The sequence below is a fragment of the Necator americanus genome, chromosome III (assembly GCF_031761385.1).
Source record: "Necator americanus strain Aroian chromosome III, whole genome shotgun sequence".
Classification (NCBI taxonomy): Eukaryota; Metazoa; Nematoda; class Chromadorea; order Rhabditida; family Ancylostomatidae; genus Necator; species Necator americanus.
In genome coordinates, this window is record NC_087373.1 from 19637287 (window position 1) to 19650446 (window position 13160).

The following is a 13160-nucleotide window of genomic DNA, read 5'->3' on the forward strand; positions in this document are numbered from 1 at the left end:
TGACTATATTTTTTATTTGTTGGCAACGAGGTTTCAGGCTGCTCGCAGAGTTCACATCCGCGCAGGCGGCACCACCCCCGCGATTGTGAACGTTGGGGGCAGCCTTAGTGAAACTTGATTCGCCAATTGACGTAAGAGACTTCAAGAGCTTCATCGAGACGGAAATCGCAAACAGTGGGCGTGAGGGAAACTGCATCCGGCGCGCCTTCGAATACTGCCCGAAGGTGGGTCACACGATTCCTGCGGCGGACGAGACCTAGAACAAGTCCGTAGACAGGCTCCTGTAGGGTATCGGGAGACGCAAACACGAAACGAGCTGCTCTGAAGAAGTAAGCTGAGTTATTCTCGAGTGCCGTCGTACGAGGGATGCGGGACTGTGCTAAAACAGCGCTAGGGTTGCCGAGCGCCTGGCGACTGGGTTTCACGTCATAGACCCACACATAATCCTTAACTGAAACCATAGACTTATCAAATCCCCCACATGAGCTAACAACATTGATGGCATGCTGATCGAGAATTATGCAATGCAAATCGCGACGATCGGGCCCTACGGTGAAAAAGTCCTTAGGTTCGAGGATAACGCCGGAACCCCATCCTGTTGAAACTACTTGGTAGAGGACGGGTCTAATACGATCAACAATAGGTGGTAGAGTCACAGTATCGTGACGACCCGAAGGAGTCTTCTCTACCGATCCGACGTCAACATCTGAATGTGAACCCGCTAACACTTCCTGGATAATGTGGAAGGAACGCTGGCGAAACGCGATTTTGTCCTCTAAATGCTGCAGTTCTATCAAGGAAATTGCGGGGGAAACTCCGTCCTCCGGTATCGGGACTAAGGGGAACAGCGTCCGGGGAAAACTCAGCTTAAGGTAGCCGGAAGGAGGAGGGTGCGGATAAATTTCCGCCCGCATCCGGATACCTACCCGTAGATGGGGGCTACGGAGAACACGGACGGGACGCGGGTTAACGAACTTCGCCCATGGATGCAAATGCTTCAAATAATGGTGGAAGCCGATCGGTATCTCGCTCGGTATGCGTACTGGTCGGGGTATGAACTCTTCGTCGCGAACTGGGGACTGCTCACGTTGCGCCAGGCGCCTCTCAGGACCACGACCCCGTTCCCTACCATAACCTTTAGAGGAAGAAGGGTCGTTACAAAGTGATTGCGATGAGGTACCGAATGCTAATGATGCTTCTGAGAGACTGGCCCAACTGCTATCGTCATGACTGAGAGACGCGACTGCCCACGGCTTGGACGGACCCGGTGGAGGCGACGGGAAGGAACCTGAAGGTGTCGGAAAACCACTACAGAAAGTGCGCTTAATTTGCTTCGTTGGTGGCGGGGAACTACCGCTAGAACAAGAAGACACAACGTCGACTTCACCCGGAGTGGCGGCGCAGGTCGAGGAAACTTGGGATGCTGCGAGAGTAATGGAGAGATTCTCCATAGACGCAGTAAGACGTACCGGATTATCGCCTGAGGAGAAAGCCGTAGTGTCGACACTCGCAGCTACACTAGTCTGAACGTCCGCCGGATCCCGCCTAAAATTCGGTGGTGGAGTAGAGCAGTCCATGTCTCTGGTCGTAAAGTCGGGAAAGGAAGACAAAGCTAGGTGAGATGTTGACATCGCTTCACCCACGGACTCCCAGAAAAAGCTACACTGAGATTCAGAAGCGTCCTGTGTCGACGACGGGCTAGACTTGATATCTGCCGGATCCCGGCTATGAGAAGGAACTGAATGGTCGTCGGCCGACTTGCGGTCGAAAGGAAGACTAGACTTGGAAGCTGCCGGATCCCGGCTAAGGTATTCACCAGACTTGAAAGCTGCCGGATACCGGCTGACAAGAGAGGAGGAAGAAGAAAATGATAAATGACTGATTTTAGCTTCGGCCGGATCCCGGCGAGGCGAAGTTGTCTGTTATTCGGCTGGATCCCGGCTACAAGACGATAGGGCGCCAGGCCCCCTTGCGGAGGTGCGCCCCTTAGACCGGCCCAAGAAAGGCGAGTCGCCGTCAGAATACATAGAATAGACAGTTACTAATATTTTCGGGTTTACCCAAACTTATCTGAAAATCAAAAGGTGAGAGATGTGCCGCAAGCCAAAAAAAAATAACCACGAACAGAACGCGAAGCAATAGATTGAAGGATTGGAATTGCGGCATCATCAAAGAGAAGTAGGAGAGATCATGACGGAAGTGGGAATAGAGAAAAGGGAAATAAAAGTTGTCGTAGCTGGAAAGACGAAGTACACGGTTCGTCGAGATCTGAAACGAGTGTTATAGGTATGTGTGACCGTATCAACGGATTACCGGGGCTTCGCTACTAGCTAATGTTTGTACACCTCTTGTTCAGCCGCTTGAGCAGCCCCAAGCGCACGGCCCTCCTCCACGGGAAGCCACGGGAAGGAGAACACCGGCCCAGACAGTTCGAAATATCTCTTGACTTGATTCATGTGGGCGGGGACTGAGGAGACGAAACGCTGGTAATGGTGAGGTGCGGATGATCGATCTCTATGACCCGAAATTGGCCCAGCCAGGGGTTGGACAGCTTGCGAGAAAGCCCTAGGTGGGGCGTGCAATCGCGCAAAAAGACGCGATCGCCAACTTTCACTTCGAGGGAACCCAAGTGGGACTGATCGTACTGATGCTTAAACTTGCGACTTTAAAAGGATAAAGGATAAAGTCACTGGCGTATCAATCCACTTGGAATGCGCCAACGCGTTTTACTGGAATTCGTAATCGATGAGGTTTTGGAACGCGTGTTGGCCTATACAATGACTTGCAGGGGGCCAGCCGGTGATCAAGTCAGTGTTTTTGTCCTCCCAGACAAGTCTGGTACCAATTTATCGACCCTCGAGGGATGAAAGGCTTGGTTTGCACTAGGGCGGTTTCGAACCCTCGACCGTGTGGCTACAACGGGCCTCTAACCGACTGCGCCACACCCGCCCACCCCACTTGCGACTTTGACGCTCGTTATAAGCTGCTGCTGCCCTCCAAGCCGCGTGAAGGGTAGACACGAGATTTCCTACATAGACGCGAGAATCATCATCTCCACGGGTATGGCGCTGCAAATCGTGTTGGATCAATAAATCTCTATTAAAGACTGGATCTCTCCCGTACATCAGGAAAAAGGGAGTGTTACCCGTACTTGAGTGTACACTAGTGTTATACATGAAGGCGCATGCCGCCACATATTTGTCCCAATCCGATTGATTATCGTTAATAAATGCGCGAAGCATCGGATGAAAAGTGGCGAAGACCCGTTTGCACGCGCCATTACCCTCATGATGGTAAGGAGTAGTATAGTACCGGCTGATCTGCAGCAGCTTACCTATCTCGGAAACTACCTCCCCTTTAAAGTAGGAGGCGTTATCAGAGACAAGCTGGGTCATTACCCCAAGCTTCAGAATGCATTCGGTCGTTATTGCGTGTGCTACTGTGACTGCTGAACAGTCAGGAAGCGGGGCTGCGATCACGAACTTAGTAAAGTGATGATTAATGCTATAATGTACTTATTGCCAGATTCTGTGGTATGCAACGGCCCGGTTAGGTCGACACACACCTTGTCAAAAGCCGCGCCGCTGATGACCGGAAGGAGACACTCCCGGTTCATCTGCTGCGCTCTCTTACGCTGACAAGGTACACAAGAGCGGACCAGGGCAAAAATATCTTCTGCCATGTGCGGCCAAAAGTATTTCCGCGAAATCTTGGCTAATGTTTTGCGCCAGTGAAAGTGCCCACCTGCCGAAGGACTAGCATGGAGTGCCAAGAAAATAGGCTCACGCAACTTTTCCGGTACTACCAAGCGCTCGAATCGCGATGCAGAAGCCCGAGACGCTCCACTGACGTAGAGACATCCGTTACTTCGAATAGTACACTTCTCAGAGAGTGATAGAAGGGCAGGTTTTTCGGCATCCGAAAGGTGATCGGGGAACTTTTGCGTCTCAATCAATGTCATTATCGCTGAACACATAGGATCAGATTTCTGCTCAACTAAAGCATCGTAAGGACGAATGTTCACTAGACTCCCTGCGAACACAACCGGAGATCGCAGTGAGCGGATCTTCGGCCTACACACATTAATGCTCACAGGGAATTCCATGATGTCGTCAGACTCCGGAGAGTCGTCCGAGAAGCGGACCTGGCTATTTGTGACACGAGAGAGGGCATCTGCAATCACGTTCGAGGACCCCTTAAGGTACTCGATTGAGACATCGTAACTCTGAAGCTCAACTACCCATCGGGCTAGGTTATCATGAGTATGGTTGTGTTTCCGTAGAAAGGTGAGTGGTCGGTGATCCGAAAGAATTGTAGTGTGATTGCCGTATATGGTTGCACGAAAGAACCGAAGTGCGCTTATAATGGCAAACAGTTCGATATGAGTGGGACTCCATTTGCGCTGAGAATCAGATAATGCTTTACTGAAGTAGCCTACAACAACCAACGGACCCCCTTCCTGGGTTTGCTTTTGGAATAAGACGGCTCCCACGGCTGCCTGACTACCATCGGTGTGCAGATAAAACTCATCATGGCGGGGAAAGGCTAAGCAAGGCTTGGACGAGAGACACTCTCTCAAGCGGAGGAAGGACTCCTCCTGTTCTGTTCCCCAGACAAACTTGGCCTTGTCTTTTAGAAGCACGTACAGGGGTTCAGCGATTAAAGGATAAAGGATAAAGTTTCTGGCGTTAATCAATCCGCTTGGGATGCGCCCCCACGTTCACTTCAATTCAGAATCGTTTGAGGTTTACGAACGTGTAACTGGCCGTACAATGACTTGCAGTGGCTAGCCGAAGTGTCAAGTCAGTGTTTTTGTCCTCGCAGACGAGTCTGGTACCAATTTATCGACCCCGGAGGGATGAAAGGCTTGGTGAGCACTAGGGCGGATTCGAACCTCCGATCGATCGTGCAGGAAGCGGAACCTCTGACCGCTACACTACACCCGCCCCGGTGCGGCGATTAAAGAGAAATTTTCTATGAATTTGCGGAAGAAATTTGCCATGCCAATAAAAGCTTTAACCTCTTTGATCGTGGAAGGTCTGGGAAACTCTCGGATCGCCCTCACATTGCGGTCGGCGGGGCTATAAGAATTGCCCGTAATCTCATGACCCAAGAAAGAAATCTTGGATCGCGCAATTTCTGTCAGCTTCTTACCCGAAGCCTTGATGTTGAACAAACGAAAGCGATAAAGGACCTTCCTAAGGGAGGCCAAATGGCTCGGGAAGTCCTTGTCTAAGATAACAATATCGTCTAGGTAGGCCAGGCAATTGGCTTCCAAGCCTGCCAATATACAAGACATAGCTCGAGAGAAGTAGGCGCCGGCATTTTTAAGGCCAAAGGGAAGGTAGACGAACTGATACACTTCACGGTGGGTTGCCCATCCACATTTCTCTTGACTCTCAGGTGATAACAAAAACTGCATATAACCTGACGCTAAATCCAACGTCGTATAGTATTTATGACCCGCTATCTTAGCGAGCATATCCTCGATCCGTGGCAACGGATAATGGTCGGGGATGGTTTTTCATTTCGTTAAGAGGACGGAAATCGAGACAGACTCAAAGGGAACCGTCCTTCTTCTTTACTAACACCGTATTACGGATCCAAGGAATATCACTCTCTACTATGCAACCTCCTCGAAGCAATCTGTTAATATGCTCATCGAGCTCTTTCTGAAACTTTATCGGGATTAGCGGGGGTCTAAAGCGCGAAGGAGGAGTTTCACTGGTTGTCTTAATAACTATCTCGGTCTCTTCGTATGACCCTAAGTCATACGCATCACGTGAAATATGGTCACTGAATTCATCGAAAAGCTCAAGCAGCTGCTGACGCTCCTGCTCCGAAACCTCCCCCTCAGACAAGTCCAGCTTAAACGGCAAAGAACTATACTGAGTATCGGGGCATACCGCCACATTACAAACGTTACCTGCTACCGAATTTGTGCTAGGAAGGAAATGTAGCTATAGCGAAAGTCTCCACAGTGGCCTCTCGGTCGATCCGCACGGCGGAGGAAACCTGCTGGCCCTTATATAGGATCTCAGCCTTGGCCGAGGGGTTAGAGACCAGCAATCGCGTCGCACCCGCGTTAAAGACTACCGGAGAGACCATTAGTGAGCGATCACTCAGGTGGGTGGACTGAGCGGCGAGGACAAGCGGGGAATGGTCTGCAACTTCGGAATAGCAGGGGACAAAAGTTTCCGAGCTAGGCGTCAAGACTGTAGTCTCGGCGACGCGCACGAGAATTTCTTCAGCGCCGTTTATAAGGTTGGCGGGGTCTGGTGCCGGAGCGTTGCATAAGATGCTGACTTGGTGATCGACCATATAAAATGTACAGTTTTTATAATTTATACTCCACGGTGGCAAACAACTAAGAAAGTCGTTGCCCAAGATAATATTGTAGGCTTCTGCCTCACTAGGAACGCACGGAGATTCCGTAAAATAGACAGGCTGGTACAGGGTGAGCGAACCAACCTCAAATCGGAGATCAGCGCGACCGCTAAGCTTGACAGGCACACCTGCCATGCCTATTGCGCACGGTATATCGCTGTCTCCCATTGCAAACACCCCCAGTAAGGGCGCCGTATCCCTAGAAGTTATAGTAATAGCGGCGCCACTATCTATTAACGCTAGGATGAGGACCCCATTGACTCTAACCGGAATTTGTGCCACAAAGAACTGGTCTCTATTGGCAATAGCCAAGACTTCTACCGGGACAGAGGTGCGTCGTCGCCATGCCGCGATTACACTCAAGAAAATATGGCCTATAATTACTACTAACCCACTGACCCCACGAGCGGCCCCCAAAAGGACGAGAGCAAGCAAAATCCCCAGCCAAAGTCCGGCGAAACATAGTAACAAGATTAGAGGCGTTGAAAGCATCAGGGACCGAAAAAGGGGAATTAACACAAACGGCATCAGTAGAAGTACACAACGAAAGAATCAATGAGCAAGCAAATAATAAACAAACGTCTGGTAAATTATGAGGAGATCGTAGAGAAGACTGAGAAGATTGACCAAAAGCAGAGCTTGCTAGCTCTTCGTTCCGCTTCATGAGTGCTGAGACTCGCGCCTCAGATTGCTCACAAGCGGCTTACGAATTCCGCAAAGATATCGAAAGCGCGTTAATTTGTTCGCGGGCCAGCGAAAGTTCTTGAGAAAGAGCGTCAGAATCGGGATATACAGCATTAACAGAGGAAGAAGAAAATCACTGGCGATCATAAAACGGCAAGGCACCACCAAGGTTAGACGAAAATACCATGCTGGCGGAAAACATCCTGATTCCTTGCTTGTGCTGAAAGAATCGTGGTCGGTTCGTGCGAGACAAACTTCTGCGCACATATCTACGCTCTCCAAAGTTCGTCCGCGGCGGTTCAGCTGCCACCGCTTTCACCTCTATGGTGCGTGCGGCGCTAACTGGGTTGATCAAGCGGTCAGCTGTGGCCTCTGCTAGCGGTTGCTCAACCATTTGGGCCTTCTCTACCGCTTGCTCGAACGTTGTCTAACTTGACGTAGTAGCGTATGTCAGGACGCAACCTAGCCACAAATTCCTCAAGGACCCGTTCCTTCTGACTACATGGGTCCTGGCCGGTCGTAGCGGCTCGGACCAGATTCAGCAGACGATTAGCGAATGTCGCCGATGACTCTCTAGTCTGCTGTTGGCAAGCAGACAACGCCTGCCTCGCCATGTAACGATATTGTAGGCCTTCAAATGCCTGTTTGAGATGCGCTACAATTGCGTTGAAGTCGCAGCGCTCCTGTTGACTCAACTCCTCTATCCTCTCACGCGCTACCCCTTCAAATAGCAGATGAGGAAATCCGCTCTTTGTTGGGACGTCGCAACCGCAGCACGCAGCCGCATCACGTCCTTCAGACGGCGAAGCCACAGCTAAAACGGTGTGGCGTCGTCGCCTGAACCTGTAAACGGCACTAGTCTGGGTGTCGGCCCATCCGGGCTATAAGTTGCAACAATAGGAATAGCAACAATCCTGTTCCCGACTGCCGAAGCCGACTCCCCTATATCATGAAGCAAAGTAGGAGTATCTTCGTCCACTTTCCTTGCTAACGAAGTGGTTGCTGCCCTGGTGTCGTTCCAAACTTCCGTAGTTGCCAAGGCAGCAGCATCCCGCAATGTCTTCGCATCTTTCCCATATGCGTTGTCGCCATCGTTGAGTTCCTGCAAAGTACGAACGAGCCGTCCAGTGGCGCTCGCCAGAGAAACTGATCTGTGTATCGGGGCAACAGCCCAAGACTCTAAACTTGAAATCGGGGCAACAGCCCTAGAACCAGAAGAGAGAGTGCGCGAACGAGTGACAGGCGGACCCATCACTACCTGAAAAAGGACATAAAAGGCACACACACCAGGAGGGCCACGAATGTCCACGTTATCGCGACTTATCCTCACATAATAGGAGCCGCAAAACCAACACGAGGAATTCAAAAGAGGTAAAATGGCAGATATAATTAGTTGCGAAGGTAAAAAGTTGCGGAGAGAATTCAAATGGAACAAGGAAAGATGTAGCAAAAAGATCTGGGAAAGCACAGCAATTGAAAAATAGTGCCCATTATATGAGGGGGTCGGGGACTAAACCTACTACAACGACGCGGAAGATTAGGAAAAAAAGACAAGGAAGAAATACCGCGATAGAAAATGAAAGCGAAGGTGCTACTGAAAGAACTAGCGTGAGGAAACGAATGCATGACTACGAAAAAAACGAAGAGATACGATCAGGGTTATACGACATGATCACAAATAAAAAACTAAGTCGGATTGCGTAGGCTCCTTATATAGAAGGACCGGACGGAGGCGGGGCTACGCGGGCTTGGCTCGAGGGTTTCGCAATACCCACGCACCAAATCCCGCTGAATCCCACGTGCAACTTCGAACTGACCAAGGTTTCGCAACAACTTGGCCCAAGTCCAAATCGACTACGTGAGATTTCGCAACCCTACAATTCAAACCCAAATGCGAAGGAATTTCGAAATTTGGAAGTGCGCCAAAACTCAATGTGGGAGAGAAGAAAAGAACAACCTGACACAAAACGAATAGAAAAAGAGCCCCAGCCAAAAGGAAAGGGAAAAGAGTAGCGAGAATGATGGAGCCTAGCAGAGGAGAAATGCAGACACTATCACGAGTAATACCGACAAGTAATATGAACAAAACAACTCATCACATCGTATCCGCAACATTGGTCTAGATAACGGGCCATACCGGCCAATATAACACTAATCTAATTATCGGGCCGTACCGGCCATCCTACTACTAATATACATGTCACCCGAGGCATGACCTCACGCGCCCTCGTGCGCCTCGGTCATGACCTCGCCTCCAGGCTAAAACAACGGGTCCGGACCATCACGCGCGCTCGTCAACTTACCTCAACCTCGGTGCATCTCAGCTACAACTCAGGCGCTACTTACCTCGGTGCATCTCAAGTCATCGTCAACTAACAACCGCACCACTGGATAAAAAGCGCTAAACAGCCTAGCTGTCCTACCACACTACTGGGGCCCCCTAAACCATTCATCAGCACGACATCTTAACACGAACACTGTACCGGCGAACTTATATCAACATCAACATCAGCATTAATATCAACCGCGCCGAAACATCACTTACCTCGCGCGGAAACTAAAACGCGGTTTATACCCACGCCGGGTTCTCTTTCCTTTTTCTTCTCTGACTTTTTAACTTTTTTTGGTGCATTTTCGCTTTTTTCCCTTTTTTCCTGATTTTCTCATTTTTGCTAACAAATAGAATAATAACGAACACAAAATATACCGCTATCAGTTTCGTGCCCCGTAGACCGTTCACATGGGTGCACTCCATGCGAACGACCGAAAAACAAAATAAGCAACATGAACACTACTAAATAACTACCCGGAGAACGAGGAAGAAAAGCGGGGAGTACCGCCAGCCACTGCCCGATACCTGCGACTTCCTGGCAGCGAGGTGTGAACCACTCGCTGCTACCAGTAAGCGTCGCGCAGTGGAAGCAGCTCTCAACCCATACAAGGAGAAGCCTTACCTCTAGCAGATGACCTGGGTTTCGTCCCCGTCGGGAGCATCCTCGTGAGGCTCAGTCTAGCGAAGTGGTCCTTGGGGTCGTCGTCCCATGCGTCCCTGATCGGTGCTTGGTCTGCAGGTATCCAGTGGCTTGGGTGCTCTCCGTGTTCTCCAGGCCCAGCCGCGAGACTGCTCTGCCTCTCGTGCTAGGTAGCTCCGCCCCTAAAGGGAATATTACAGTATCGATCAACTTGCGATAGAGCGCACTATCCACATCACTTACAATAGTAGGGTAAAAACAAGTACAGGTACATGAGCGATCGCGTACACTTGGGGATTTGCCAAATTTTGTCAATATTTTGCTTGTTTTCATCCTTTTCGCTTTTCTTTCTATTTTTCTTCGCCTTCTAGGTTTCTTTTTTGTAATATTATGTTTGCTGTATTTAATCTTGTTACATAGATCTATATTGCATCTGCACTGTTCTCAAGCTACTGTATTGTTTTGTTCATGTTTTTTTTTTCATGTTAATGTTGTTTTTTTTTCTTGTGAGGAAGGGTAGGCGAAGAAACAAAAAAAAGAACATTAACCCAGAAATAAATGAAATCTTGAACCAAATTTCAAAATCAAAACATGAACAAAAGCAATAGGGATACAAATAGGTCTCTATAGCAAGACAAAATACCACAAACATAACAAAAACACAAAAAAAAGAGTAATAAAAGACGAAAAATTCAGAAAAAAAAAAGCAAAAAGAAAGGAAATAAACTATAAATTGCCACCAATGTCCATCCTGATGACGTTTCTTGACAACATTTGGCAAATTCTCAAGCGAACTGCTCGAGGGCCGTCTCCGTCAAAAACTCGCGTTACTCCAGCGCGAGCGCTCCTGCAACCAAACCGTGCATCATGTCCATTTCACCCGACTACACACTGCAATAGGCAGGATAACTCTTCGTCAGAAAACAAAAAAAAACGCGAATCTGCGTGTTTTTTTCTCGTTTTTTCTCCGTTACTTGATTCAGTTTGCTCTATAGGACATGTATGTGGACATCAAAGACATCACCCCACGAATCTGGAATGGTACGGATTTCCGTGGAGTATTCGTATACGGGATTCTTCAATGGCCCGAACCCGTCTTAGTGCAAACCAAGCCTTTTCATTCCTCCGGGGTCGATAGAATGGTACCAGACTTGCCTGGGAGGATAAGAACACTGGCTTGATGATCGGCTGGCCCTCGCACGTCGTTGTATAGGCCACCAGGCGTTTCAAAACCTCAACGATTACGAATTGCGGCAAAAACGCGTTGGCGCATGCCGGGATTGAGGAATCGGCAAATTATGAGGATTGAACCTGAATTTGAGGAGGCGAAAGTGAGAAAAAAATCATACTGTTTTTACAAAAGCATAATTTCCGTTGCTTTTGCAAAACATTTCCATATTTGAACTAGATAAGTTTATTAACGAGGAAATTACCTGCCTAATGATGTCAAACTCATTTGGACTTGTGAAGTTCAAACTTTCTCTTCCTCCTCCCGGCCACATATAACGCAGATATTTATCGCGGCCTCAGAAGAGTCCCCCAGGCGTCTCACCCCACAGCGAGGCGATCGTTGCGCTGGTTTTGTGCAACATTTACACAGTTGTATTTGAAACAACTAGAGGGTAACAACACATCCACAAAATAGTTAGTCATAAGAATTAGACTGAAGTGCTTTTGAAAGCTTCAGATAAAGTAGTTTGCTTACGTTGAGTTCATTAAAGTAATTTGGTTACGTTGAGTTCATGCATTAATAAGGGAATATTTGTGCGTATAGAGAATGAATTGAGAAGAGCTACTCTTGACAGTAAATGCCTCGACAAATTATATAATGATAGAACTAAAAACGAACGTAGGACGTTGAATGTATTCCTTAGTGACAAAACTGGAGGTTGTCCTGGAAAGAAAGAAACCCCTTACTCCTTTCAAAACTCTGAAGAACAGATTATTTTTTTTCGCAATTTCTTTTCCTTAAGTTTTTAAAACCACTTCAGCCTAATTCTTATGCTTAATTATTTTGTGAATGTGCCGTTACTGTCTATTTGTTTCAAATATAATTGTGTCAATGTTGCACCAACACAGTGCAACGTCAGTAAGCCTATCTAGTCCAAATATGAAAATGTTTTGCAAAATCCGGCAGAACTACGCCGAGTAGGAGGAGATAATGGCCAGATAGATAGAATGACATCGAATTCATGTTTTAAATTAAGCTAAAAGTGGTGCAAGGCAAATAAAAAAAAACTGAAGTAAACGCAGTTTTTGGTTCTGTTGTTTCGACTATGCTGAACAGCCACCTATCAATTCCTTATGCACAACCAATAGTTACGACATTTTCTTCTCGATCTCCATAGCATCGTTAAACCTCTATGGGTAAATCAAAAGATCTGACATGAACACAATCCAAAAGATGGGCAGATGTACCGGAAGAATTGCTATTTGAGACTCTCATCGGTGCAATTGTAAATCATGGACACGCTTTTGCTGTTTGAATGTTCTATTCACAGTAGTGCGACCGGTTACCAGCTCGCGACGTCTAAAACCTTGTTCGCTAAACGATGTGAAGTTGCTCCTCTAGCGTAGTAATCTGTGAGGAAGTGCCACAAAAAATCGTATTCTTCAAAACGTCATGATCATCTATGAGAATCGATATGTTGCAAAGGAATGCAATTCACGGGACGCCTACTTACTGTTATTCAATTTCAAGACGTGAACAAGAAGTTTCTTTTCACTCTCATTTTAAAGAAGCAGGTTCCATAGGTGAACCGAAAAAGGTTGAACATGTACGATTAACAAGTACTCCACAATTACTCTCGTTGGAACAACTCCGTACATAATCACACAGCACAATGTTCAACTTGGTTACTTTCATCTAAAACGTGTCCTCAAAATGTCCTTCAAAATAAAACGTGTTTGATAAATTCCAATAAATAAGTCGTGAGTGCATTAGTAATCTAAAACCCAATTAGCACCCCTCATTGAACATGTCATGAAAGATAAATTTGTAGATTTTATTTGCTGTGCGGTGCGACTCGATCTTCTGTGAGCTCACGTGTAAAGCCGCTGCTGGAAAATCTAGTGTATCGTTGAGAACGCCAAATATCCAGACATACATACGAATAC

The 13160-nt window shown here is 47.8% G+C and overlaps 3 protein-coding genes across 6 annotated transcripts; all 3 read right to left on the minus strand.

Annotated features, from left to right (window-relative positions):
• Nucleotides 1-104: 104 nt before the first annotated feature.
• Nucleotides 105-1577, minus strand: RB195_010165 (uncharacterized protein; the record flags this gene model as incomplete). The annotated part of the gene is made up of 1 exon (XM_064191036.1): nt 105-1577. One exon carries the CDS (start codon nt 1575-1577, stop codon nt 105-107), a length of 1473 nt encoding a protein of 490 aa, XP_064048620.1.
• Nucleotides 105-6555, minus strand: RB195_010166 (uncharacterized protein; the record flags this gene model as incomplete). Of its 4 annotated transcripts, none has more annotated exons than XM_064191040.1 (4): nt 105-1842; nt 2932-3068; nt 3566-4629; nt 5155-5422. In XM_064191040.1, the coding sequence occupies 4 exons, from the start codon at nt 5420-5422 to the stop codon at nt 105-107; spliced, it is 3207 nt and encodes a 1068-aa protein (XP_064048619.1). The 4 variants fall into 4 exon arrangements, with proteins under 4 accessions (XP_064048619.1, XP_064048621.1, XP_064048622.1 ...); XM_064191037.1 differs by lacking the exons at nt 105-1842; nt 2932-3068; nt 5155-5422 and adding exons at nt 2331-2650; nt 3335-3482; nt 6472-6555 and having other exon boundaries at nt 3566-4402; XM_064191038.1 differs by lacking the exon at nt 105-1842 and adding an exon at nt 2331-2650 and having other exon boundaries at nt 2954-3068.
• Nucleotides 6556-7457: 902 nt separating this feature from the next.
• On the minus strand, nt 7458-8323 carry RB195_010167 (uncharacterized protein; the record flags this gene model as incomplete). The annotated part of the gene is made up of 2 exons (XM_064191041.1): nt 7458-7792; nt 7915-8323. The coding sequence occupies 2 exons, from the start codon at nt 8321-8323 to the stop codon at nt 7458-7460; spliced, it is 744 nt and encodes a 247-aa protein (XP_064048624.1).
• Nucleotides 8324-13160: the final 4837 nt, after the last annotated feature.